Source organism: the organism of the source record quoted next, unplaced genomic scaffold (assembly GCF_019419815.1).
Source record: "Pyrus x bretschneideri cultivar Hongxiangsu unplaced genomic scaffold, Pyrus_bretschneideri_v1 Contig47, whole genome shotgun sequence".
Taxonomy (NCBI): Eukaryota; Viridiplantae; Streptophyta; class Magnoliopsida; order Rosales; family Rosaceae; genus Pyrus; species Pyrus x bretschneideri.
Window position 1 is genome coordinate 3,015,030 of NW_025999784.1, and position 27,997 is coordinate 3,043,026.

General features: G+C 38.3%; 3 protein-coding genes and 1 pseudogene across 7 annotated transcripts; all 4 read left to right on the forward strand.

Annotated features, from left to right (window-relative positions):
* The first annotated feature begins 1,954 nt into the window (after positions 1 to 1,954).
* LOC103956209 (ADP-glucose phosphorylase) lies at positions 1,955 to 4,373 on the forward strand. The gene is made up of 3 exons (XM_009368168.3): positions 1,955 to 2,626; positions 2,937 to 3,230; positions 3,904 to 4,373. The coding sequence occupies exons 1-3, from the start codon at positions 2,135 to 2,137 to the stop codon at positions 4,168 to 4,170; spliced, it is 1,053 nt and encodes a 350-aa protein (XP_009366443.1). The 5' UTR covers positions 1,955 to 2,134; the 3' UTR covers positions 4,171 to 4,373.
* Positions 4,374 to 10,271: 5,898 nt separating this feature from the next.
* On the forward strand, positions 10,272 to 15,219 carry LOC103956274 (annotated as a pseudogene).
* Positions 15,220 to 18,244: 3,025 nt separating this feature from the next.
* Positions 18,245 to 22,809, forward strand: LOC103956208 (TATA-box-binding protein 1). Its single transcript, XM_009368167.3, has 9 exons — positions 18,245 to 18,707; positions 19,426 to 19,513; positions 19,780 to 19,851; positions 20,668 to 20,718; positions 21,089 to 21,133; positions 21,239 to 21,331; positions 22,044 to 22,145; positions 22,245 to 22,318; positions 22,464 to 22,809. Coding segments are annotated over exons 1-9 (606 nt in total). The 5' UTR covers positions 18,245 to 18,627; the 3' UTR covers positions 22,465 to 22,809.
* A 473-nt stretch (positions 22,810 to 23,282) lies between these two features.
* LOC103956207 (pentatricopeptide repeat-containing protein At4g13650) lies at positions 23,283 to 27,984 on the forward strand. 5 transcript variants are annotated; one of them, XM_048568151.1, is made up of 4 exons: positions 23,283 to 23,431; positions 23,525 to 23,792; positions 23,899 to 27,116; positions 27,273 to 27,984. In XM_048568151.1, exons 2-3 carry the CDS (start codon positions 23,643 to 23,645, stop codon positions 27,010 to 27,012), a joined length of 3,264 nt encoding a protein of 1,087 aa, XP_048424108.1. In that variant the 5' UTR covers positions 23,283 to 23,431; positions 23,525 to 23,642; the 3' UTR covers positions 27,013 to 27,116; positions 27,273 to 27,984. The 5 variants fall into 5 exon arrangements, with proteins under 5 accessions (XP_048424108.1, XP_009366439.2, XP_048424109.1 ...); XM_009368164.3 differs by having other exon boundaries at positions 23,284 to 23,792; positions 27,273 to 27,441; positions 27,520 to 27,984; XM_048568152.1 differs by having other exon boundaries at positions 23,284 to 23,792; positions 27,273 to 27,390; positions 27,520 to 27,984.
* Positions 27,985 to 27,997: the final 13 nt, after the last annotated feature.

A 27,997-nucleotide genomic window follows, 5' to 3' on the forward strand; every position in this document is an offset into this window, starting at 1 on the left:
TCCAAAATTCCAAAATTACAATTACAAAGTCGTGTTATTCTAAAGTTTTTATTTTGAAGATCTCTGTGAAGATCGAATGTATATTTACCGTAAAAGTAAATTAGTTTAGATGAAAATTTTAAAATATTAGACAATTTAATAAATCAAAACAAGAAACTAGTTTCCTAATCATGGATTTTAAGTCAGTTTTGCTTTATTAAGTAGTCAAATTTGTAGATCTTTGAATCTAAACTAATATAATCTTATGGCTATTACATATTTGATCCCCAAGATAAGGAGAAAGCAGGACCGTACAATTACATGAGTGCTTGTGAGTTTACACAATACTCCTTGCATTGCTTGACCTACTTTTTATTTTATTTTATTTAATAAATCATATTTGATTGGTGATAGTCCTTTATTTTATTTTTTACCAACCACACACATATGATATGAGTTGTAGGATTGAGAAGTAATTTCTCTGCCTTCCCCAAATTCCCTAATAAATAATTTCAATAAAAAAAAGTCCCAAATGTAAAATTAGTTGGTTTGACTGGAGGTAGCACATATACACTGGTAAAAAGTAGAGCTAAATGTTAAAAGTGATTATCAAGCCATCAGCATCAAGAGCATAAAAATCTCTTGGTCAAATGTTCTCAATATTCACATGGTTTCCTTCTCGAACACTTTCTGTAGTTGTACCAAAAATTACATTTTATCCAATTGTCTTTATGTTTTTTTTTCAACACACGATAAGATAAATATACATCAAATTTATCTAAATAACAGACGAATGATTCGAACTTAGATGTTAAAGAGAAAGACAGTACGCTGTTTTAACTAACTTGAATAAGCTTAAGAAAATACTAGTTTTTACTCACTAAGCGTTGACTAATGATTGTAACTTGTAACACATAGTTGCATGATCGAAGCTAAGTTATGTCCTCCATAACGATGTCAAATTGAATGTTGCCCAATACGAACCAGAGGTCACAGTTTTTAACTGAAATTCGAGTTAAGCTCTGTATTGGAACCTTGCAATCCTGAGCCCGTTTGCACCCTTGATCCACGACCAACAGTCATACAACGTTGAGGGAGAGCTTGCAAGAAGGCCCGTCGTTTTATAAGATGATCCTACATCATTGATGAAGTTAAAATTAAAATTTGTTTATTAAATAACTTACATACCAAATGACTATTTAAGCCTAACGAAATTTTAAAAGAGAAAATCTGACATTAAGAAAAAAGAAAAATTAATAAAAATTAATTGAAAACTTTGAGTTTTAACTATAAGGATAAAATAAAGGGTAAAGTGAATAGTACCAAGATTGATTTTTTAGTGTAAAAATATGATTTTTCATTAAAGTGAACAATACCGGGAGTTTTTCGTTAAAAAATAATTTATGACGAGGCAATCCAACATCAATCTTAAATAGTAACGGTTGTTGAATTATTTTATGTAACTCGTAGATGAAGCTAAAGGAAGACAACATGGTGGATGAGAAACCTAATGTTCAGCACCAAATGATACTACCGCAATCGTTCCAATGGGCTCTTAAACCAACCAAAAGACGAAGGAACTCATACAATTATCTTATTTCTAATTACTTTGCTTACCATGTGATCGAAAAAGATTTGAAAGTGGTAAGGAGCTTGTTTCCCTTACATTATGAATGGAGAAGCCAACATTGGGAGCTTCCCACACCCCCCCCCCCACGCGGTCCAGGAATGAGGCTCTGACCCGACTCGAGGGATTAGACCCGGCTCGAGGGATTAGTCCTCGCCTACGTGTGGAGATACCCCGAATTCATCCAAAAAAGATTTGAAAAATTCAAGGTATTATGCGCAAGAGAGAAAAATGATCCCCAATTGGAGAAATCCCAACATCTCTAGAAAACGAAACCAAAAAAAAGCCATAATTGACACAAAGTGCATGGGATGCGAAGTAATGTTGGAAAATATATATGGGGTATATTAAGATAAATTATAATTTAAAAAGCGAATTGGGGGGTGGTTTAGGAAATGTGGGTTGCGGTTTAGAAAAACAACGAGACCAAATCAACGCGTTGTTTGTTCATCATATTGGAATATCATCTTCATCAAAGGGAAAGCTTGATTAAGGAAGAGGGCATCTAACTGACACAGAGGGAAGGCAATGGCATCAGATTCAGCAGCTCGAACCCCGCAACTGAGGAAAGACTCAGTGACGAAGCGGTGGGTGATATTCTCACCCGCCAGAGCCAAGCGACCTTCCGACTTCAAATCCAAGTCCCCCATCAACCCCAACTCCGACCAACAACAACAGTGCCCCTTCTGCATCGGCCACGAGCACGAGTGCGCTCCCGAAATCTTCCGGATCCCGCCCGACAATCCGGACTGGACAATCCGGGTCATCCAGAACCTCTACCCCGCCCTCAGCAGAGACATGGACGTCGTCTCTGCTCAAGACCCGTTACACCAGAACTCCGATTCGGGTCCGGGTCGGGTCTTGATCAGTGGGCTTGGGTTCCACGACGTGGTGATTGAGACCCCTGTTCACTCCGTTCAGCTTTCCGATTTGTCGGCGAGACAGATTGGCGAGATTCTTGTTGCGTACACGACGAGGATCCGGCAGCTTATGATCCACGATGTCATCAGATACGTCCAGGTTGGTTTCCAGCCTTCCACTTTTTAAGAATTTCGAGTTTAGTTTATTTCTTATTAATCAGTAGAATTCTAGTTCTATATGGACTTTACTGCCTGGTTTGCATTTGGAGATTTGGGTCTTTCTAAAAGCATAAGCCTTTAAGTAAATGTGCTTTTGCAGGCAGGGGTTTAGCCAAGTTGGTTAGAGCAGTCGAATCTCCCTCGCCGTAGTTTAGAAGAATTTAGTGTACTCATCCTATATTTTGTAAAAAGAAAGAAAGTGTATCTGAGTCCGTTTTCCATTTAAGCTGATTTGTTGTTTATGCTTGAAGGTGTTTAAGAATCATGGTGCTTCAGCTGGGGCATCAATGAGCCACTCTCACAGTCAGTTAATGGCACTTCCAATTGTTCCAACTGCAGTTGCTGCCCGACTTGACAGTATGAAGGAGTATTTTGATCAGACTGGGAACTGCAGCGTTTGTGAATTCAAATCTTCAAAGGATCTGTTGGTTGATGTTTCAGCCCATTTTGTTTCAATTGTACCGTTTGCTGCTACATTTCCATTTGAGATATGGGTTATTCCTCTCGATCACTCTCCTCATTTCCATGAACTAGACGCCGACAAGGTATTTAAACCGAGCTAGCATCCTTTTTATTCTGAAATATTAATTAGAGAACATAGGTATAATTTTGGTAAAAGTGTGTAAATTTGGGTGATCATCACTTAAATTCTGCTACTTTCATCCTGCAATGTGGATAAACTGTTAATTGGGTTTCTTGTTTGCAACAGTTATTTGCACAATATGGGCTCCATGACCATCTGTAAATACGGAGGGGTTTTATGTTATAACAGCCAAGTTTTGAGAAAAGAACATATTATGTGAATTAAACATCAATGGCCGGGAGTTGCTTCCGGTATTGTAGTAGAGACTATAATAGGGATAGTATGACGTTCAAATTTTAAGGGTTTAGGACTTTGTCTTTGTCTTGAAAACAAACCTGAAAAGAATTGATCTGAAGGAGGCCAAAGGAAATTAGATCTTCAAAGATGCGCTCAAGGGTATTATTTTAGCTGGAATCGTTTAAATTTGTAGCACTTAGAATTCTGCATATTGGTAATGCAGTACTAAATAATTGGCAAAACATTTTTGCTTGTCTGTTTGATACGTGTGGTACCGTAATGTAAAAACTTGTATTTGTCGTACACTCATAGATGGCCCATTCAGCGCATCTGATGATATAAATATTTTCCTTCAAATACATTTATTGTTTGCTTCACAGCTATATGCAACTTTGCAGGCAGTTGACCTTGGAGGGCTCCTAAAACTCATGCTTAGGAAGATGTCTTTGCAGTTGAACAATCCGCCGTTCAATTTCATGGTTCAGACTTCTCCTCTTCGGGATAGTGCTTCACAGTTATCTTACTCCCATTGGTTCTTGCAGATCGTACCTCAATTAGGTGTTGCGGCAGGGTTTGAAATTGGAACTGGGTGTTACATAAACCCAGTATTCCCGGAAGATGCTGCAAAAGTTTTGAGGGAAGTAAAAGTCTCACCTTCGGTATGAAGGTCTAAGAAGTCCGGTAATATCATATTCATACCCTCTTTTTAGAAGAAATTGAATGTGAGAACCATTACTAATTTCTACGAGAAAACCAATATGTTATCTAATTGTATGAGAAGCTTATGGTATTTGTCTATTTGATCAAAACACATTGGTAATAACCCTTATTTTATTTTGTCTTATAAAGAATAATGATGTTAAATTTATATTAAGTTGTGTGAGGATTTCTTTCGCCAAAAAGGTTGATGTGCAAGAGTTTTTAGCCTTTTTAGCCAAAATGGTTCAACATCTCATTTTGGTCACTAAGATTTGAAATCGATAAAAGGAGTTCCGAGTTTGTCTAATATCAATCATTTTGGTTCTTCCGCGAAAATTTTATTAAATTAGGATCCAAATGACAAAAATACCCTCAATTTAATAAATAATGGGTTAAAATGATGTATTTTTGTCATTTTGTTCTTATTTAATGGAGATTTTTTATGGAAAGACTAAAATGATTGATGATGGATAAACTTATGGACTACTTCTACCAATTTCAAATCTCAGGGATCAAATTTAGGAGTTATGTTAATGTCAAAGGCTATAGAACAATTTTGGCTAAAAAGCCAAGTTTTTATTTGTTTAAAAATGGGGCTCAAATCAAAGAATAATTAGTGTTGCAATTCTTCTCCAAAGGGAACCCCACAACTTTCATATTGAAGATACTTGGTTTATGTAATCACAACGGTTTTTATTCTTCGTCTTCAGCAATTATCATTACGATCTAATAATATTTCTCATTTTGTAAAAATCAACTTAAGAGACACTGATCACATCCTTGTCAAGAGGTTGGCTTATCTAGCTCTTGGAAGATGAACTTTGAACTGTAGTACCGGGATGGCACGCACTGACGGTACAAGTTTTGAAGTTGGGTTGTAGCCTCTTATGAATGCGGAGCATTTACGCACATTTTGCACTCGCCCGATCACAAAAACGTATTAGAATTAAAGTCAAACTACTCTGGAACCAAAATTAACACAGATTCGGAGCATCAATCGTACATCTCAAAGTTGATAACCTTAACACAATGCGTTTTAAATACGGACTAATGACGCTCAAATGTCTCCGGCTCAAGCCTTCAAACCATCCGTCTACAAAATTGTTGTCCAAATCCAAATTTGTAAGGCCACCTCCAACCGATGGCTGGCCAGAGGGCTCGTTTTAGCCCTCTGACCCTCCAAGATTCTCCAAGATATTAATATTTTAATGAACAGTACAGGGCCATATTTGCCTCTATCTCCAACCGAGGGCCAAAGGGCCAGAGGGCTCGTTTTAGCCCTATCACAAAAAACCGTGACACACCCCGACCGAGATCAGGGCATGCTGGCCGTCACGTGGAAGTGACGTAGCCATGTGCACAGTGCGGAAGCTAATAGAAGTAATATAAAAGTACGAATAATTTAAAAACTAGCATACATAATGTGATAAGATAAGTGCTAGCGTAAGCGAGACGCTGAATTTAGAGCATAAAGCCTACAGCAGTCCAAAGGAAATGATACGACAATAGTACATCCGAAGGTGACCCTACACTGGTGAGTATCTGTCAGAAATGCCGGGACGCCCACTGGGAAAACCATCGAACCTGCTAGACCACTAGAACCTGGAGGGGCGCAAAACAAAAGCGTGAGTGGGCAAAAACAAAACTCTTTGAAAACCATTTAATAAAATACATTCTAACCCCTCACCGTAAAACCTGTATACTTCCCAGAAAATAAACACATATACGTATGTATAAATATGCCAATCATGCTCAAGGGTATGCCAATCATGCTCAAAGGTATGCCATGTCAAAGCCTCATAATGATATGCAAGTGCTCAGGTATAAACCGTATCAATAACATATCACTGGCAGCCGGAGTCACCTAAAGTGACCTAGACGGCTGAATCTAGAGCTCAAATCTCAATCTCAATAACTAAACCTGCCCACGAGTCGGAACCACCTATAATGGTCTGTACGACAGGCCTGGGTGTAATACATATAAACGCTCTAGTGCTACGATCACGTGAAGGCTGTGCGAATAATCGCGGGTCACCTACGAGTCGGAACCACCTAAAGTGGTCTGTACGACAAGACTGTGCACCTAACTTGGATCCAAGCTGAGCGTGTGGTGCGGGAGGTGAACAACACGTGAAGGACTGTGCCCTACTCTGGGCGGGAGCACTAACACCGGGGGTGCAGGTTATGAGCTCTCTAAGCCTCTCAAACCACAATTGAATATATAAACATGAATAACACTTACCTGGCACTTACCTGTGCGTCCACAGCACCAAATATGCATATGTATATGTATGCCACTACTAATGCATGCAATGGTGCATAAACGATAATAATATGGTGCATGGCATAAACAATTAACCCTTTTTAAACAATTTCTGGGAAAATAAATGTATATAGGTGTATACGGAAAACCAAAAGCCCACTCACTGGTATGTGGAAGGGTCGTAGCCCCCCTGTCTCGAGTGCGCACGCTCGTCCTCGGGATAGGAATCACCTATATGCGAAATAACTATAAAAACATTAATTATAAAGCACCTAACCTTCCTTTCGTAATAACTTCTCATACATTGCTCAAAATGGACAAATGAATATACCAACGTGCTCTACATAACCTCAGGATCACAACCATATTTTTAGAAAAAAATTTCTCCGCCGCACGCGCCGGCCACGCGCAGGCACGTGCGGTGCACACGAACGGCGTCAACTGACGCCGTTAGGAATATTCCGTCAGTTTTGACAGATTCCGTTAACGGCGTCAGGAATATTCCGTCAAATCTGACGGAATATTCCGTCTTCTTCCCCGTTTAGTCTCCGGTGTCCGTCGCCGGCGCCGGAAAACTGGAAAACCTGTAAACCGTGTTTTCTCACTCGATTCTCAACCATTTTTCACGATTCTAACACCAAAATGAAGCCCTAAACTAGTAGAACACGTCCACACAAGTTTTAAGGGCTAAAACCTACGAAAACTCACCTGTCACCAACCTCCAAAACCGGTCAAGCTCGAACCAGGCGATTCCGACGTCCAATTTCGTCCAACGAAGTACTCCGAGGTTCCTTGGAACCTCACTAAGACACCTACGAGCTTCAAAATCCCAAAAACGTGCTAGGTTAATTTTGCATGAATAGTAACTAAAACGACCTCGTCGAATCGACGTGAAAACGGCTACAACCTTACCTGAAAATGGTACCACTGGACTCTTCTCAGCCTCACGAGCACGAGGGTGGTCTTGGTTCCCTCGATCTGCAAGTGGTTGAGCGTGTTTGTGTGTGTCCGTACACTTTCAAAAGGAAGAGGAAGGAAATGGGCTCAGGAGAGAGAGAGAGAGAGAGTGACAGAAGGTGGTACAGGTATGGGGGTGTGTGTGTGCCCAAGGACATGCCAGCACAACACCAAAAACAATCAATAAACGTAAAAGAACGAACTAGGGGCAAAATAGTAATTTCACACGAGAGTTTTCGAGATTTTGGGACGGGATGTCACAACCGTCTCCAACCGAAGGTCAAAGGACAATAGGGCCAAACATAATTTATTATTTAAAAACTACAACTTAAATGTTGTTAAATGTTTTTTTTTATGTTGTATAATTTTTATGTTGGTTAATGTTATTAATATTGTTTAATGTTGTTTCATGTTACTTACTTTAATTTAATATTGTATAATGGCTTAGGAAGTTATAGAAAAAAATAGAATTAAAAAAAATATGAAACAAATTTTGTGAAATAGAAGTTATAGGAAAAAAAATAGAATTTAAAATAAAATGAAACAAATTTTGTGAGACAAATAGAAGTTATAGGAAAAAAAATGAAATTTAAAAAAAATATATATATGAAACAAATTTGTAAAATAAAAATTATAGGAAAAAAAATAGAATTTAAAAAAAAATATATGAAAAATAGAAGTTATAGAAAATTTTTTGTAAATAAAAAATAATAATAAAACTGTTAAAAAAAATATTCAAAGAATTTATGTCGGTTATAATCAACAGGAAATCCAACATAAGCAAAAAAAAAAAAAAAATGGCCAACCCTCTAGCCCTTTGGTCCTTTGGGATTTCGTAGCATCCTCTCAGAATCTAGAAAGTGCACTTTCTAGTAATACATATAACAACGAAATGGGGCAAAATACTGTAATAACAAACGGAAACATTGACTAGCTAGTGTCTTAAAATTATTAAATAAATAAACGTACATATTATATATTTTTTCATATATATATATATATAGGGTTAATTACAAAAAACTACCTCAAGTATGGGTCAAATGACACTTTCATACCTCATCTTTTAAAATTGACAATGTCATATCTCATCTTACGAATTTGTGTCAATGTTATACCTTCCGTTAGTTTGGCCGTTTATTCTCAGTTAAATGCTGACGTGGCTTGATCTGGGACCCATTTTTATTAAAAAATTAATAAAAAAAATTATTAAAAACAAAAAAAATCATTTAATATTATTTAAATATAAAATAAAAAAAAATTATTTAAAAAAAAAAAAAAAAAAAAAAAACCAACGTCAATCCCTCCCCCCTCTCTCCCTTCTCCCCATCTTCATCTTCCCCTTTCTGCAACTACAACCTAGAAAAACAGAAGAGAAAAAAAAAAAAAAATCAATTTGTTTTCCTTGCTCCTCAACCCCTCTTCTCCCACACCCACGCACCCAATCTTCGCACCCCAACCTCGCACCCACTATCTACAACCCCTAAAAAAAAAAAAAAAAAAAACCCAGAAAAAAAAAACCCATTCTCCTGGGCGAGGAGAAAATGGGCGGCGGGGGTCCGTGGGGGGGAGAGGGGGGGTGGTGGGGGAATGGGTGTGGAGAGGAGAGGGTGGGTGTGAGGGGGGGAACTGGGTTGCTGCTGTTTTTTTTTTTTTTTTTTTTTTTCCTCTTCTTCTTCTTCTGCAGGTTACGAACTGGGGACTTTTTTTTTTTTTTTTTTTCCTTCTCTCTTCTTCTTCTTCTGCAGGGGACGAACTAGGGTTTTTTTATTTTTTTATTTTTTTATCCTCTTCTTCTTCTTCTGCAGGTTACGAACTGGGGACTTTTTTTTTTTTTTTTTTTTTTTTTTTTTCCTTCTCTCTTCTTCTTCTTCTGCAGGGGGACGAACTGGGGTTTTTTTTTTTTTTTTCCCTCTTCTTCTTCTTCTTCTTCTTCTGCAGGGGACCGAACTGGGCTTTTTTTTTTTTTTTTTTTTTTTTTCCTTCTCTCTTCTTCTGCTTCCCTCTTTTCTTCTTCTTCTTCTGCGGGTTAGGTTGGGGGGGGGGTGGGGTTGGGTGGGAGTGGACGGGTTTGCTGCTGTTTTTTTTTTTTTTTTTTTTTTTTTTTTCTCTTCTTCTTCTTCTTCTTTCTCCTTCTTCTTTTCTGGGTTGCTGGGTTGCAGGAAGATGATGGGAAAGAGAGAGGGGGAGATGCACGGAGAGGGAAGATAATGGATGTTTGTTTTTTATTTTTTTATGTACTTTTTTTTATTATTTTATTATTTAAATAATATTAAATGATTTTTTTTGTTTTTAATAATTTTTTTATTAATTTTTTAATAAAAATGGGTCCCAGATCAAGCCACGTCAGCATTTAACTGAGAAATAAACGGCCAAGCTAACGGAAGGTATAACATTGACACAAATTCGTAAGATGAGGTATGACATTGTCAATTTTAAAAGATGAGGTATGAAAGTGTCATTTGACCCATACTTGAGGTAGTTTTTTGTACTTAACCCATATATATATATATATATGAAATCAGGTCTAAGCATCTTAATTGACCGAGTATCTTGACATGATATATAAATGTACAGTTGGTGAAGCTGCACTCAAGAGAACTCTGACAACTCATGTTTTCTATCTATTCACTATTCAAAAAGTATCGTTCCAATGATTTTCTTGATAGAAATATCCCTTGCAGAAGGTGCAATCCAAGTCAAAGAGTCCTCCAATTCAGAAATATCTGAATCCGTTTCAAGATAATTTGATACCTTGAGCGCAAGATTGTTGTTGAGACCGGGCAATATTGCACAAGAGCTGGTGCTTCTGAATTCTGTTGGAAATATAACATTCTTAAAGCAGCAACAATGAGGTCTATATTCTTGGAGCGACCAAATTCTTTAAGAAACCCTGCCAGTACAGGTAAATGTTTCCATGCCCCATTAAAGGCGGTCGGAAATTGTACGTCCCAAAATTCCCACAGTAAGATGGTAGCCTTGCATAAATTTGGAGCTTTCAAAGAAATCTTGGACGCTAAGTAACCAATGAAATGTACAGAATTCAGATTCGGAGTATTGATCGTGGCCTCCAAACTACGATCAGATTCGAATACATATAGTTTTTTTGGGTAACGAGCGTGAATGTTGATATGTTTCAAGTTATGGGAATTGTGCAGGACTATAATGTCAACAGGAAGAAACCTTGATCAAACAAATGTAAAAGATTCAAGATTTATTGTCTCATCAACTCGAATATCTGGAGCCTTGCAATACTTAACTTCCAACAACTTGAGAATGTAACTTGAAAGATAAAACATGGAGAGTGCATCTTCTCGATCATCATCAAAAGAACATGAAGTTAATGACAAATATTCAATGCAAGGGCACTCACAAATTAAGTAAAGCAGTGCATGCTTATCAAAGTGCACAGTTTTGAGGCACGTTCTTTTCAAGGAGGGAAGAAGCTGGCTTATATGATCCATAGGTCCATCATTAGCATTGCGTATGTCCTTTATCCTCACATATGACAAACGAAGGTTGATATCTAACTCTTTGACATTTCTCTCAAACGAACAACTCAATAACTCATCTACAATGGTAGTATCTTCTGTTACCAAGTACCCCGTCATATGAAGCCTCAATTTATCTAACCTCAGTTTCTTTTGCTAATCATGCCCGCAAAATTTATATCTTTTCAAGATGTTATTGATGAACTTTCTATGTTGATCACCTAGGTTGTCTCGACAATCAAGGCTTTCCTCATAACCACCCTCGTCGAAATCTAATACGGAGCTCGAACGCCACACACCTGCCCATTGATTGGAAAGAAAACTAATTCGAACCGCAGCTTTGGTGGGGAGAATTTGGATGATTTTGTGCGTAACAAGGTCAGGTAAGTGAAGGCCTGCCATGACGTTTTGGCTACGATGATCTTCGTTTGTATTTAGGTGGGGAGTTTTGTGGATGGAAGAGTGAGGTCCTATTTATACATGTTGTATTTGTTCTTTTATTAAAGCAAGGAAACCTTTGGTGTTTTGGATTGTAAACCTTATTTAGCAAGGAAACCTTTGTCGTATACGATTTGGCAAAACCAGCATTCTTTTCTATCTTAATTTTACAATAACAAGGTTTCCTGACAAAATGATACTAGCCAATTAATAATATCAGATTAATTCTTCCAAAATATTGTTTCTAAAAACGTTCCAACAATCACCCACTTGGTTATTTAAAATAGAACTAGTTCATCAATCAACGTGTTATAGAGCTGTGCACAAGTATTCATGTTTTATGGTGACATTGCTTCGAAACAACAAGAGTAACTCGCGGTTTTGAACTCTACCTCTGGCAACAAAACACACACAGCTCTACTAAGGTGAAGTTTGAAACCAGCACTTTACGGCCATGTGCTTGTATCCTAGTATAGTGATAGTGCTAGAAGTTTGCCCTAAACCTTCATAGGAGGCAGCCTCACCTCCACCATCACTGAGGTGAGACTATCAGGGATATTTGTATCGCTAGCTATCCCACTCAATAAGAGAGCATAGTCCTCGTTAAGAGTAATATTAACTCAACCTCTTTATCGCTACAGGATGTCATGCTTTTGTAAGGAATGAAAAATTACTTCAATAGAAGTATAACATGACTTCATATCATAAAATAATGTATTTTATTCACCAAGATTATGAAATGACCAAAATGCCCCTAGCATGGTGACCTCTGAGTTTAATTTCAATTTCTCATGCTTTTCTATTTTACTAAATTAGTTTTCGTACTCACGAATGCGTAGGCGAAAGCAGAATCGAAGTCGGAGTAACGAGAGTTAGGGTTATAAATTTTGAGAAGCGAATGGAAAAATGGTAATTTCCATGGGGGAATTTTTAAGTAGGTTAACATCCCACTCACGGTTGCACTTTCGTCCTCCTTCCTCATTTCTGCATACTCTCCTTCGCTCTAACTCTCGAGATCTCTCACGCTTTCTAACTCCACCATGACCAACCACCACCAGCTGCTGAATAACTTGGACAAAGGAAATGGTCCTATTGAATAGAGATACTCATGATCTCTGTGAGTGGATCCCTTCAAAGCTCAACTTTTTTTTATTAAACTGTTTTGATTAAATAATTGTTTTGAAGCAGTCTTGCATGAGACTTAAGTAGAAATTGGTTAGGTAACCTTATAATTGCTTTATCTATATTGGTGATTTATTTTCACCATGGTCATTTATTTATACATCGCGTATAGCTATTTACGGTCGTAAAATATGTGCAGGTGTTGATATATTTCTAGTGGACGCTAGATTTACTGGTTCTTTGTCCGGGGAATGCACTATTTCGCTGTACGAAGTTCTTGCGAGTTCACGGTGTTAAAATAGTCCCGCTGATAATTAGCATCATGACCATCGTAATGAAGACCTTGGCTTCGAGTGCAGGGTCTTTCCCTCTTCAGCAGGCATGCTCAAAGGTTGTCCCAGCTATTGCTCTATATGGGATTGACCCAACCAACCCTGAAGACAAGAAGAGGCACATTATTGATTCACTTTGCACTCCTCTCTCGGATTTCCTCTTGGATTCTCAAGAGAGCTTCACTTCTGGAGCTGCCCTTTGCTTAAGAGGGCCCTTGTTGATTCAGATAATTGGCGTTTTCTTTGGATGAGATGGTTAATAGGGTCTGTCAGAATGTTTCTGGAGATTTGGAGGAGAAGTCCACTCAGACAAATGCACACATGGGTCTGGTCATGTCCCTTGCGAAGCATAATGCATTAATTTTTGAACCATATGCCAGGTTGAGGATTCAAGCTGGAATCCGGATATTGGATACTGGTGTAGAGGAAGGGAATTCTCAGAAACGGCTGTCAGCTATCAAAATGGTGAATTTCTTGATGAAGTGCCTGGATCCTTGGAGCATTATCTCTGATTTTTGTTTTGAGTTGATAATTGAAGAAATGGGGAAGTGTCAGTCTGATCGGATGGCTTATGTCTCAAGGGCTGCCTATGAAGCTCTGCAAACGGCAAGGCGAACAGCTGCAGGTAAAGGTTCGAGACATGAAAGGGCTCCTGGTTCGGCCAGTGGGTCAAATTTTAGTAGGAGAGACCAGAGCAGGAGGCGAAACTTATCGAGTGCCAGCGACCAGTCTCCTGCATCAGTGTCACACAAATCACAGACTCTAGATTCCTTTGCAGTATATGACTCATTTGTTGAGACACCTATAACAATGAGTTGTCAGGGTAGCTGAAACTCAATTTATGATTGTAGGAGTGTAAACCGGAAGGTTTGGAGTCATGAGAATGGAGGAGTTGACGTGTCTCTCAAGGATGGTTTGTTCTCGGAGATTGCTCGGGGTGGTGCTTACTCGAATGGATATCCAGGTAACTCTGGGATTAATGAATTAATGAATTCATGAAATACGAAGGAGATTGCAATGAGGAATTTACAGGGTTCCTGCAAACAAATCCTAGAAATGGAGTATCAAGAAGCGCCACAACTAGTCCTTGGGTAAGTTTGACATGTACATATGGTATTATTTTTCTTCTGATTGGAAGTTGCAATTGCTGATTTGATTGTTATGGGGGTAGAAGTAGTTATCCAACTAAATTTGGAGCATGGGTAAAAAGTTTAACTAAAAGTAATGCAGCAACAAAGTGAATAAATTCCTTGTTGGATTGTAAAAGTAGTATTGATTGCCCAAAACGCTTATCGTGTCTAACTCTTTGAAAACTTATCTCTGCTAAAACGCTTTGCATTTCAGAAAAGAGTGCCAATCGGGATGGTATGGTATGTTATAGTCGACAAAGTTTGTTGGGGAATTTATATCCCAAAACCTTAAGCAAGGGACATGAACCAGCACTCCTGTTATGTCTCCCCCCTCACATGTGGTTTGCTCCTCACCACCCAAGATGTGGAATTCAACTTATGCTGAGAGGAGGAAACTATAGGGATTCAAACTCATAATTCCTGCTCTAATTCCATAATGAAATTTGTTGGTAACTGTTATTCGTAACAGCTTAAGTAGTTTGTCAATGAATGTTTTATTTCCGACGAAGGTGTTGTGCTTACTCAAGCTGTCAACTGAAACTTTACTTCCATTCAGATCTGTCAATTTTATGATTTTCTTGTTTATTATCAATCTTGGTATGGTATTGCATGTTATGGTCTTGATTTTGACCAATATTGCTTCTCCTGTGCTTCAAAGGTCTCGCACTCCACTCAACGTGGACAGCATCATCTTCAACACTCCGAGAAGGCTTGTTCACTCTCTTCAGGAACCAAATAATGCCGACTCAAAGTTCTCCAAAAAACCAGCAAGAAGATCTAGAAGTTTATCCATGAACGAGTTTGATTGGAGCCCAAATGCCAGATACGGTCAAGATAGTTGTTCATATGGTGCGAACTATGATGACGGAGAGCATGGTAGCTTCTACGGCGGCAGTGAGCAGTTTGAAGGTGATCCTGAATTAGTGTCATCAACAGATTGCATTCCAGCGGATACTGATTTGCAGGTGTCTGATGAGGTGGTTCCAGAAAACAAAGTATCTCATGGGGTGGTTCCAGAAAATAAAACACAAGTTCAAAAGTCTGGCATAAAAAGACCCTATCGAAAGGCTGCTGTTAAATTGTTTTGTGGTGTTTCTTTCGCTCTACTTGCAGTAGCTATGCCACTTCTTTGGATTAATGATCAAGGCGAATGGCATGACGGTTACCATCTAGTTCCAACTTAATGTACTAGTTCTCTTGTTTTTGAACTTATTCTAATCAATCTGATGGATCATTTTCTTTTGATGAAGTGAAAAATGGTTGTAGACAGGAGAATCTCTCTGTATGTTCTGTAACCCTAGAATTTAACCATTCCAGCCAGATGTGGATGATTAATGTACTGAAGAGAATTGAAGAGTTTGTGTTCTTGAGGAAAAGCTTATTCATTGCTTTTGCTTATATACTTGATTGCTATTGAAATTTGTGTTCTTTTTTTCCAATTAAGCCTATATTTTTGTGGCTAGCAGTCTTTCATGAGGGTATTTGAAAGTCGTAATCTTTCGCATTCTGAGACAAATTGGAGTTTCGAAATTCAAACCAACATAAGCAAGAGCTACTTTTATATGTTTTATACACAATCTCAAGAGTCCTAACATATTCGTTTGTTACACCAAAGCTTAGAATATGAGAGCAGAGTCATGCCAAGAAAATATGCAGGTTGGGGTTGTGTAAGCGCTGTCCGCCCTTCGACTCGTTTGCTCTCTTAAATGCTTATAGCTGTCATCTTCTTCACCCTCCGTTTCTTCTTCAATATTTTCTCTGATTTGTATCTGCTTGGTTTCCAATGTTTTGATTTTTGGGTTCCCAGCCAGCCATTTGCTGCCATAATTTACTGATTTGAGATTCATTTTTCACGCTGAAGAAGGGAGGAATGATCCCGAAACTTGACAAAATTGGCAACCTGGTAAAGAAATCTGATCTTTCCGAAACAATAGCATAAGTTGCATCCGATGACAGGTAATTGGTAGGGGAGTGGTATTGAATGTGAAGCCACCAATGCAACTGGGAATTCTCTCTTCTTGTTCTTGCTACTATTATTATTACTTAGTTTTGTACAAGTGCTGGTGCTGCAACAAACTACAACAAGAAGTAGGGTAATTAGAGGATGAATAATCTGTGTGTTCAGCAGGAGAAAAAGGTGATAAGGATACTGTGCGGATCAACTGTGGATTTATCATATGAACTCAAGCATTTTGTGTTTATTGGCTGCTTGTCTTGTGATTTCATTTACTTTTGTGAATTTCGGAATCAGATTTTGATTTTTCGATTACGGATTAGTAAACACGACATTATAATTTCTGGAGACTGAATATTATTTGTTGAATCACATCCACACATGCTTAAATTCAAATTCTTTTGGGCAATCACTACTACAAACAAAAATTATAATTCAAGTAATTAATTAGAAACAGTAGCAAAAATTCCATCTGCTTGGAGCTGAACGAGAAGCTCTATCATCTTCTTTGCTTTCTTGCTCAATTGGAATCTTGACATCAACAGACCGTACAACCAACGGAACCACCCGCTGTTTGCGTCCCCTTTGTATACGAAAAACTGGGCGGCTTCTTCGGTCAGCCTATCGACACTGCTCAACCACTTCTCGACTTCAGCTGTGACCACCACTTCTCCCTTCCTTTTTGCATCTTCGACGGCTTGGATCACCATATCTCGTGTGGCCTTAAGCTTCTTGAGCTGTTTCAGCAGGTTATCGACGTTGGATTTGTAGCTTAGGATGTAAGCAACGTAAATGTCCAAGTATCTGGAGACCACGGGGCCACTGCAGGCAAGTAAATACTTGGCCAAGTACTGGCCGATTAAGGGTTTGATCGGAGCAACCAGTTGATCCACAAAGCACTCAATGCACACAAAAGTAAGAAACCCGGCAGCCAATGGCATATGGGAAGCAATCTTAGCAGCGGCACCCCCCAATAAATTGCGTATAAGAGTATTATCCATGCTCATATATATGGAAGCAATTAGAAACCTAAAAATATACGAACAAGAAGAGCAGATTGAACGAAGAGCAGAAGATGGATGTGTGAGGATGGAGAAAAAAGGAGGAGATTATAAGAAGGAACAGGGAAGCAGACGATACGCGTATCCTATATAATATGTTGAGCTATTGACATAGCTAAACAAAGACTTGGTGTTATGTTTTTTATGTTTATAACAAGTTAACAACTGTAAGGCATGTGGGGTTTGAGCCAATGACTAAATAAAAGAGACGAGGGTAGGTCTTGCTGCATACAATTGATCACATTTTATAAGAGGCTTTATTAAGGGGGTAACTTCTAAGTGCTAATGTATTGGATTCATGCCTAAGTGTTAATGTAATTGAAATTGATTGTAATTTGTAAGTGCTCGGTTCATTACCATTTCGTTTTTTCATTTTTATTTTTACCTTTTAAGCTTCAGACATGAGCAAACTACGTATACATAAAAATGAGGGATAAAAAAGAAAGGTTATGGGAGTACTATGCAAAAAAGAAGGTAAATACTACAAAATAGAGCGACGATGCGAAAAAAATCTTGTCGGACATTCAACCCAAGTTTAAGGGAAAAAAAAAAATAGTGCCTTGCTACAAAGAAACACAATATATAGCTTTAACCACTAGACCTATCCTTCATTTAGACATCTGTTATGACATCCTATGGCTCCTTGAACCAAATAGCATTAACTGAAGACCAAACCTTGCTAACTTGTGAACAATATGATTTGCCTCCCTTCGAGCATGGTGACATTGCAATTGCGGAATAAACTATAAAAATTAGAAAGTACCAGATATGTTTGTGATAGCTACCAAATTCGAAGCATCCTCTTTGTTACTTCATTAAGACGCTAACATTGAATTGGACGAAAATGTGGTATCTTTCACAAATAATTAAGTATTAATAGACATTGAACGAGTTAACTAAGTAAAACACAATAATTATGTTGTAAAAAATGACGTAATTAACATATATAATTCAATGATAGTACTATCTGCACACCTATTCCTATTTCTCACACATTTTTTTTAATTTTCGACTGTCAAATTCAATAAATTGAAGAAGATCAGTATCAAAAACTTAAAAAAAACGTGAGAGTCTTTGAAGTAAAAATCGATGTGTAAATAACATTTTCAATAATTCAAATTGCCACCCCTTATCCGGTTATCCTGCTTGGACAAGCACGAGACCAAACCGGCAACATCCGGTAATGGCAAGGGATTGACTGGCTATGTAAGAATCAGCCTGTGGACCTTATATATAGGAAAACGACAAAAAGTGGCGAAGCCGAGCCAGACAACAAAAGGGAAAGGCCTTCCTCGCACAACTCTCACATAATCCCGCATTCGCATTTCCTCCTCAGAGATACAAAACCAAACCCATCTCTCCCCAATTTCTTCTATCAAAACCTATAAAAGAACATCTTTTTTGAAAATTTCCCACCTCCATTTCCCAACTTTCCTCCGATTTCAATTTCCCTACTTCTCATTTTCTTTCCCGATTATTTTCGAAACCCTAGATTGTTTAAGGCTCAGAAATTGTGAGCAAAGGAGGTTGCGCAGATCTGATTCAGGACGATCAATAGACCAATTGCCTGGAACCGACAAGAATAATTAAAGAATTAAACTTTGATTTGATTTATTTGCTTATCGTAAATTAGTATTTTTGTGAAATCGACGGAGCCCTTTATAGTGGGATACTGGAAATGGGGGATCAAAGTGGATTAGAAGAGAGCCAACCTGTAGATCTTTCCATTCACCCCTCTGGCATCGTTCCCACTCTTCAGTAAGTCTCTCTCTCTCTCTCTCTCTCCCCTTTCGTTTGAAGTTTCTAATATCGTTTTCTCGTTTCAATATCCATGTCCAAGGCTTCTGAATTGAGTTTTGCGTAGTGGGTTTTTTTCGATCTGATTGGTTTCGCAAGCTTATGTTCGGATTATCACTGTATGGGGTTATGGTGGTTTTCAGTAGGGAAATGGAGATGAAATTTTATGGGTTCGACTGTTTCATTTCTATCCGTGAGATGTTTTTGTGTTTTTGAAAAATTGAAATTCTTCAAATTTTGTGGTGGAAGTTGACTTTTTAAAGCCGAACTATATGAATTTTTTGTTGTGTGTGTTTGTGTTCTTTGTCTAAAGCTTGTAGGACTGGAGTTTTATTTGCTAAGAAACATTTTATTAAATATTAGTCTCTTATTGGAAATGAAGCGATGGTTAGAACCTGTCATCAGAAGCTGCTGTTTGGTAGTCTTTGCATTTTGGAGAGTCTTTAGCTAAGTCTCTTTTTTGTTTGTTCTATGGTGGTCTTCTTTTCGCAGTTCTATTGTTTGTTAGCTAAAGTAGTTCTCTTTTCCGAAGAAAATAAAACTTGGACTATTCCCATGCATAATATCAAGACATTTTAATCAACCCTATAGGCCTCCCTTCTGTGAGCAATAACGTTCTGTTTTTCGAAGAAAAATAGTGAAGTTTCATGATTTATTCTTGTTTTGGTTGTGTTTGTAGGAATATCGTATCTACAGTTAACTTGGATTGTAAATTGGATCTTAAGCAAATTGCGTTGCAAGCTCGAAATGCAGAATACAACCCCAAGGTATGCAAGGCTTTTTGTAAGCTTGACTATAATTTATTTCAGTAGCATGTTGGTAATCTTAGTGGTGCTTGCTCACTTTTCTAAAATACTTTATAGAGGGTTCTTAGTGGTGCTAACTCACTTTACCAAAATGGTCTTGCTTGGGCCATTGTTTATACCTGAAACTATACTTACAATAAAGTCTGACTTTGTTAGCATATTTTCTGTCTCGTGAGACATTTTGGAGTACTGAATACTAACTTCTTTTTAATTCAATGGTCTTTCAGCGTTTTGCTGCTGTAATTATGAGAATAAGGGAGCCAAAAACTACAGCTTTGATTTTTGCCTCTGGGAAGATGGTGAGCCCTCCCAAAAATTTTTGGGATTCTATTTGCTGACAATGATATGATTTCATTTCAGCTGTTTGTATTGTTGTAATATCATTATTGAAAGCAATTTGCTTTTGAATCTTTTTGCTCCTGTTCGATCCCTTCTTTTGTGAAAAATGACTTTGTTCTTTAAATCTATGCCTGTTAGTGAGATTTGATAAAACAGTTTATCTTACTTGAATTGTACTCCAATTGATGGCTCTGTTATCTGGTGATGCGGCTGTTAGCATCATATTCAAAGATGATTATGTATTTGTCGAAATGTGTTTGGAATCCTACATACATGAGTGTGTCAATTGTCGGGTGCAGTCAAGTAATGATATTGCTTAATTCTAGAAGGGGAGCGTGTTTTTTTTCTTGCTAGTTTTGACTTTTGAATGATTTGAATCTGAATTAAAGTGTATATTTGATTGGTTATGGTCCTTCTGAATTGCATGTCTTGTCGAAAATGTACAGTATGTTGATACTTAAATTCACAAATTTTGATGCTCAAGATATATATTTGGTGACAGACTGATCCTTTTATGAGTTTCATTTTCATAGATGGCTGAATTGCATGTTTATATACTAAACTTCTATGGTAATAAATTTGGCTTTAAGTTTACATCATGCCACAACCCTGGTAACTATTGCATTGCATTTCGACGATCCTTTTTCAACTTGATATAACCCTCTACTTTCCCCACTCTCCCTTTTTTATGATTTTAAATCTTGAGTTATGCACCCATCATACCTTGGATGCGTCTGGTTAAGAGATTTAAATTTTGAATGTCTATGGTACTTCAGGTATGCACAGGTGCAAAAAGTGAACATCAATCAAAACTGGCAGCAAGGAAGGTATCTGTTGAATGCTTACACATTGGTATTAACATAGCAAACCATAGTGGTATATGTGAGTTTCGTAAGTTTTGACCCAATTTTAGGCATTTTAATTCAAACATAGTTTTATATGTGAGTTTCGCAAGTTTTGACCGGAGTAGAGTGTAAGTGGACTTTTACCCGTGCTTTGGAGCATCAGCCTTAAGTATTGCAACTTAAATATTTTTTCATTTGTTATTGGTCACTATCAGGAGTGGGAGTGGTTTTACTATTGATGATTATTCTCTCCGTAATTATCTTTTCATTTAGTTAGAAAAGTGAATCTTAATTAGGTTGCAAGGAATAGTGTCAGAGTTCTTTCATCTGATTTGATATTTTTGATTCCCAGTATGCTCGAATCATCCAAAAGCTTGGGTTTAATGCTAAATTTAAGGTCTCTCTCTCTCTCTCTCTCTCTCTCTCTTAGGTGTTCAACCCTTTAAGAGTATATTATATTATTTTAATTACTTCTTTTAATACATACTTTTCTGAACATCAGGATTTCAAGATTCAAAATATTGTTGGCTCCTGTGATGTTAAATTTCCGATAAGACTTGAGGGTCTTGCATACTCCCACGGTGCCTTTTCAAGTGTAAGTGAGAACCATCTGTCCCGGGCTTTAGCATTTCATAACCCTAATATGATTCGATATGATTTATAGTGTTTTTTTTTTTTTTTTTTTTGTTTCATAATATTTGTTTATTGATTTTAGATTTGTTTTATGATTTAATGTCAATGTTTACATGATCAAGTTATCTTCTTATGTGGGCGTTTTTCATTTTACGGGCTTATGGTCAACGAGATCCATGTATTTTGCGGTTTTAAGAAACTAGGAGTCCATTGCTTAAAATGCTTTCTTGAAAATACTTAAAACTCAAAACGAACTTCATAGAAAGTTTGCTGAAACTGGGTGTATTTCTTTCTTCAAGACTCCAGACATACAATGGACCCACATTCAATTAATCAATGCTATGAACATATCTTTGACCAATACAAGGACTGTATATACCCAATTATCGTAGACAGAACACTTTGTATGAACATTGTTATGGGACAATGGATAGACCTATTAGTCTAAAATATCGAGCTCATTGAGATTAAAATTTTAGTTTGGGTACGAGCGCATTAACAAAATTCTGCAGTTCTGAATTTTTAGTTTGGTGTACAAAGTAAGGCCTTCTACGGAATATGTCCTCTTTCCCTTGTTTCTAAGGCTTGTGAACACATTGCACTGGCTGCCCACTTGTATGCTTCATAGTGGTTTTTGCAAAGAAATAGTGTTATCTTGTGTTATGCTGGTGCAGTATGAGCCAGAGCTTTTCCCGGGTTTGATATATCGAATGAAGCAGCCAAAGATTGTTCTTCTTATATTTGTGTCAGGGAAAATTGTTATTACGGGTGCAAAGGTGATTTGTTGTTTGTCTATGTTGTTCAGTTGCTATTTAATTACTCGTGCTTTTGCGTTTGGACGATTTGCTAACATTTTGTTTAATTTGATGAGTTAGGTGAGGGATGACACATACAAGGCCTTTGAAAACATATACCCTGTCCTTACAGAGTTCAGGAAGGTCCAGCAATGGTGCGCCCTCCCTACCCTCCTCAACTCCCCAAACAGATACCACAAAGAAAGCATAATCTGTTGCTTGATGAATTATGAATTTAGGATGTTTGTTTCTCTTAACAGCAGCATATTGCTAATTGATTTCTGTTATATCTTGTTTTAGATCCTACTTATACCAGACGGCGTTAGCATTTGCTGGGAGGCAGACACGCATCTCTGAAGGTAGCTTGCGGTGCTGTGGTAGGCAATGCCTTGTGGTGCTGGTGCGACATATTTTTGGTTATTTCTGGTTGGGTTGCGAAGGGGTTAGCACTTAGGTGTGAATATGTAACAGGAAAAGCAGCTTTGTTGTTGTTGTTGGTAACTTGGTGTGGCAAGAGGATGCGCCAAGGCAGGGTTGATGGGATTGTTTGTGATGTCGGAGGAATTTATAAATAAAACGTTGCAGTTTTGATAGTAGAAACATTTTGATTGAATCTCAACGATAGTGTTCTTACCTTTCTGATTCAGTCAGTGTCTAATCTAACGACTTTTGAGTTGAACAAGTCATTTTGAATGAATGGTTGGTTAATGAGAAACACCATTCAATGATTCAAGTGTGCTCTGCTTGTCATCAACTCAATTACAAATTTAGAATGAATGAATGACTGACTGGCTAGTGCTGCTACTATTTAAGTTGTAATCAATTATAATATTATAGCATAACCATCACGGGATGGTCTAGTGATTAGGATGAATTTTAAGTCCGCACTTTATGCGGCACGTTGTGAGGTCGAATTGTCTCTGTTAGTCTTGCCATCCTTCGAAAGGTTGGACTGCCCATCCAGTCTCCTTTTTTTTTTTTCAATAAAAAAAAGGTTAGAATATTATAGTATGATTTGAGTTTGTTTAATAAAGCAAGCATGATTCAAAATAATGCCTGTCAATGGTAATTGGCAAGTAATCTTAAGAAATAAGAATGACCTAGAAGAATTCCTCAATTCCACGTACAAATTAAATTACAATTAATTAGGCCGCTGCCGCTGAAGGCTGAAGGATGAACTGAAACAAACAAACAAGTTCGCTGCGACGCCCGGGCCTTCTTCGCGCCGCCCCAAACAAATAGTTCCCTATTATCTTTTGACTATTGAGGTGAGGACCCCAAAACACCCTCTCGCTCAAGCATGCATGCATACATACATACATACATACATACATAGCTGCTCGCTGTGACTTGACTTGCAGAGCCGCCGCCAAAAAGTAAAACTAATCCAGCCGGCCGAGTGTTTTTCTCCGACAATTCACAAGTGGAATTCGACAGATATCAGCAGTTGAGTTCCGTTCCCTGAAAGACTGTCGACAGATGAGTGGCTCTGGCTGTCTCAAATCTTTGATGCTCGCTCTGACTCTCCACCAATTCCCCAACCCTCTCTTCTTCCATCGCTTCCCGCCGCTTCATTTCACAACCAAACCCAAACCCAAACCCACCTCAAGTTTCAATCTTCACAAGGTAGTAGTAATCACTCTTTCTTTCTTTATTACTTAAAAATTCTCTCTCTTCTCTTGTGAACCGCCACCTTGATTTGTTCTGGCTCTTTAATGCTTGACATTTTCTGCAGCGCTTTCGTGGGAGTGTCATCCGGTTGAGCTCGCCAGAAGAATATACTAGTAATGCAGCAGCAGCCAATGCCCCTGTCCTCGACGACTTTCTACTTCATCAAAATGAAGGTAATAATCCAAAGGGGATTGAATTCCTGCATTCCATGGAAACACGTAGTGTTCGTGCTAATTGTCAGACATATATTTGGCTTTTAAAAGGCTGCTCCAATTCCGGCTCCTTGTTAGATTCTAAGAAGCTTCACTCTAGGATTCTGAAGCTGGGTTTTGATGCTGAACATGTAATATGCGATGGCCTTATTGATGCTTACCTTGCTGCTGGTGATTTAGATGGCGCAGTTAGGGTTTTTGATGATGTGCCCTACAGAAGTTTGTTTTCATGGAATAACATAATTCAAGTGTTTGTTGCAAACAAGTTGACCGGTCAAGTATTGGATTTCTTTTCCCGAATGTTAGCAGATAATGTGCATCCTGATGAGACCACGTTTTCCAGGGTTTTAAGGGCATGTGGTGGCCGTAATGTTCATCTTCAATATGTCAAACAGATTCATGCTAGGGTTATCTGTCATGGTTTTGGTACTAGTTTGCTTGTGTGTAATCCCTTGATTGATTTGTATGCCAAAAACGGGTCTGTAGATGTTGCTAAAAAGGTCTTTGATCAATTGTATATAAGGGATAGCGTTTCCTGGGTTGCCATGATTTCTGGTTTATCTCAGAATGGACGCGAAGAAGAAGCAATTCTCTTATTCATTGAGATGCAAACGTCAGATATTTTACCCACCCCTTATGTGTTCTCCAGCGTGCTAAGTGCCTGCGCCAAAATAGAGTTATTTAAGATGGGAGAGCAACTGCATGGCCTTATTTTCAAGGGGGGTTTTTCTTGTGAAACATATGTATGCAATGCACTTGTGACGTTATATTCCCGCTCAGGGAACTTTATATCTGCTGAACAAATTTTCAAAACAATGTTGCAGAGGGATGCAGTATCTTATAACTCACTGATCTCTGGGTTAGCTCAGTGCGGATTTAGTGATAGAGCATTGGAATTGTTCAAAAGAATGCAGATTGATTGTTTGAGACCAGACTGTGTTACAATTGCTAGTCTTTTGAGCACATGCGCGGAAATTGGTGCTCTGAAGAAGGGAAAACAACTCCACTCACTTGCAATAAAAGCGGGAATGTCATCAGATATTATCCTTGAAGGTTCTCTGCTTGATCTTTATGTGAAATGCTCAGATGTGCAAACTGCCTATGAATTTTTCCTTACAACAGAGACAGAAAATGTGGTCCTGTGGAATGTGATGCTAGTTGCTTATGGTCAGTTGGATGATCTGGATCAATCATTTCGGATATTTAGGCAAATGCATGTTGAGGGCATGATTCCTAATCAGTACACCTACCCTAGTATTCTAAGAACCTGTACCTCTGTTGGAGCTCTCAATTTGGGAGAGCAGATACATACTCAAGTCATAAAAACTGGTTTTCATTTTAATGTTTATGTCTGTAGTGTGCTCATTGATATGTATGCTAAGCATGGGGAGCTGGATACTGCCCTGAGAATTCTCAGACGACTCACTGCAGATGATGTCGTCTCATGGACAGCTATGATAGCCGGGTATGCACAGAATGATCTATTTTCTGAATCTCTGATACTTTTTGAAGAAATGCAAAGGCGAGGGATTCAGTCTGACAACATAGGATTTTCAAGTGCAATAAGTGCATGTGCTGGTATTCAAGCACTTAGTCAAGGAAGACAAATTCATGCTCAGTCGTGTGTCTTTGGTTATTCAGATGATCTTTCAGTTCAAAATGCACTTGTTACCCTTTACGCTAGATGTGGTAGAATATGGGAAGCGTACCGAGCATTTGAGGCAACTGATTCTAAAGATAATATGTCATGGAATGGATTGATATCTGGGTTTGCACAGAGTGGGTACTATGAGGAAGCACTGCAGGTATTTACTCGGATGAATAAAGCTGGAGTTGAAGCTAACATGTTCACATTTGGCTCTGCAGTTAGCGCTGCTGCTAACTTAGCAAATATAAAACAAGGGCAGCAGATCCATGCCACAATTATAAAAACTGGCAACAATTCTGAAACTGAGGTTTCCAATGCGTTAATCACATTGTATTCAAAGTGTGGTAGCATTGTTGATGCCAAGAGTGAGTTTTCTGAAATGCCTGAAAAAAATGAGATTTCTTGGAATGCCATGATCACTGGCTATTCTCAACATGGGTGTGGGATTGAATCAATACACCTATTTGAGCGGATGAAACAACTTAGTATAGCACCAAGCCATGTCACATTTGTTGGGGTACTTGCAGCCTGTAGCCATGTAGGCTTGGTAAATGAAGGGCTTGGCTATTTTGAATCCATGAGAAAAGAGCATGGGTTAGTGCCTAAGCCTGAACACTATGCTTGCGTTGTTGATCTTCTGGGTAGAGCTGGTTCTCTGAGCCGTGCCAGAAAGTTTATAGAGGAGATGCCAGTGAAACCAGATGCAATGATTTGGAGGACTCTTTTAAGTGCTTGCATAACTCGCAAGAACACTGAAATTGGAGAGTTTGCTGCCAATCATCTTCTAGAACTGGAACCTGAAGACTCAGCAACGTACGTGCTGCTATCCAATATGTATGCAGTGTCAGGAATGTGGGATCGTAGGGATCAGACGAGGCAATTGATGAAGGAAAGGGGTGTGAAGAAAGAGCCCGGTTGTAGCTGGATTGAGGTCAAGAATTCAGTTCATGCCTTCTTTGTCGGTGACCGACTGCACCCACTTGCAGATACGATTTATGAATTCTTAGGGGATTTGAATGAGCGGGCAGCTGAAATTGGTTATGTTGAGGATCGTTCCAACCTTTGGAATGATATAGAACAGAAGCAGAAGGATCCAACTGTATATATCCACAGTGAGAAATTGGCAATTTCTTTTGGCCTACTCAACTTATCTAATGCTGTTCCTATACGTGTAATGAAGAATCTTCGTGTTTGCAATGATTGCCATAATTGGATCAAGTACACGTCAAAGATTTGTAATCGAACAATCATAGTACGAGATGCTTATCGTTTTCATCATTTCAAAGATGGTGTTTGTTCTTGTAGAGATTACTGGTAAGATGGTCAAAAGGTTACGAGGAGGAAATCATTGTTTGCACGGAGAATTTCAATCACTTCATATGATTGAGCCCCCTACTGAAGTTTCCTTTTATAGAATTACCGGTACGAACTGTAACCAGCAATTTCCTTAAACTGTTGTTTGTACAGAATTTTAGGGACCATGGCTTGTTAATCTTATGTGACTCTGTTAGCTAGCCTTGTAATAAGCAGAAATCTGTCATCTGAAATCTCACATTAGCTCTTCATTTACTTTCTCAGGCGGCCAAAAACAAGCTTCAGCAGTGTGAACTAGCTCTGCCGTGTCCAGTTTCCGTTAGCAACTGCTTCTTTCTGGTATTTGAATGTTCAAGGACTTGGTAGCGATTGGTTACTCCAGGTGAGGATTGCCTTTGCCCTTCTTAATACTGAAGCCCTGGATAGTGGATAGGTAAGTCGGATTCTCAAGGTTCTTTAATTTTTCGTTCTTGTATTGAAAGCAACAATATTAGTTTTCTTTTGTGACAAGGGGTGAAAAAAGAGGGCCAGCAACACTTGGAGACCATCAAACCAATTGGATTTGATGAGCTTGAGGATGAGGAGGAGCTTTTTCCTCTTCTATGGAAAAAGAGAGAGAAATCTCTTTGGTCACAGGTTCGATATACAAGTCCTGATTCTCCGATTTCTGAGACATTAGAGAGAGTTTGGACCTGCCTTTGGGAATTAGGAATTGTGTTATTGTGGTAGGCGTGCAACTTAAGTAGTGCATGAAACAGCAAAAGAGTGTTCAATGCTGATTGTTTGTCGGTAATTTTAGTGCTGGTATGTATGTTTGGTTTGTGGTTGTATCTTGAATTCTTGATTCAATCATTGTGAATTCAATGGGACAATTCAATTGTAAAAGAAAGAAAGGGAGAAAGAAAGACATGGTGATAGTGGACAAATTCTATTCGCAATTTCTTTTCTGCTAATTTGAAGCTCAATTGCTTTCGGATGAAACTGTTACA

Excerpts from the sequence above, each read along its gene's own strand:
- LOC103956208 (XM_009368167.3), top strand. The coding sequence starts at position 18,628 with ATGGGGGATCAAAGTGGATTAGAAGAGAGCCAACCTGTAGATCTTTCC. Across the intron at positions 18,708-19,425 it reads GGCATCGTTCCCACTCTTCA|GAATATCGTATCTACAGTTA; the intron begins GTAAGTCTCTCT and ends TTGTGTTTGTAG. Across the intron at positions 19,514-19,779 it reads ATGCAGAATACAACCCCAAG|CGTTTTGCTGCTGTAATTAT; the intron begins GTATGCAAGGCT and ends ATGGTCTTTCAG.
- LOC103956209 (XM_009368168.3), top strand. The coding sequence starts at position 2,135 with ATGGCATCAGATTCAGCAGCTCGAACCCCGCAACTGAGGAAAGACTCA. Across the intron at positions 2,627-2,936 it reads ATGTCATCAGATACGTCCAG|GTGTTTAAGAATCATGGTGC; the intron begins GTTGGTTTCCAG and ends TTATGCTTGAAG. Across the intron at positions 3,231-3,903 it reads ATGAACTAGACGCCGACAAG|GCAGTTGACCTTGGAGGGCT; the intron begins GTATTTAAACCG and ends GCAACTTTGCAG.
- LOC103956207 (XM_048568151.1), top strand. The coding sequence starts at position 23,643 with ATGAGTGGCTCTGGCTGTCTCAAATCTTTGATGCTCGCTCTGACTCTC. Across the intron at positions 23,793-23,898 it reads GTTTCAATCTTCACAAGGTA|CGCTTTCGTGGGAGTGTCAT; the intron begins GTAGTAATCACT and ends CATTTTCTGCAG.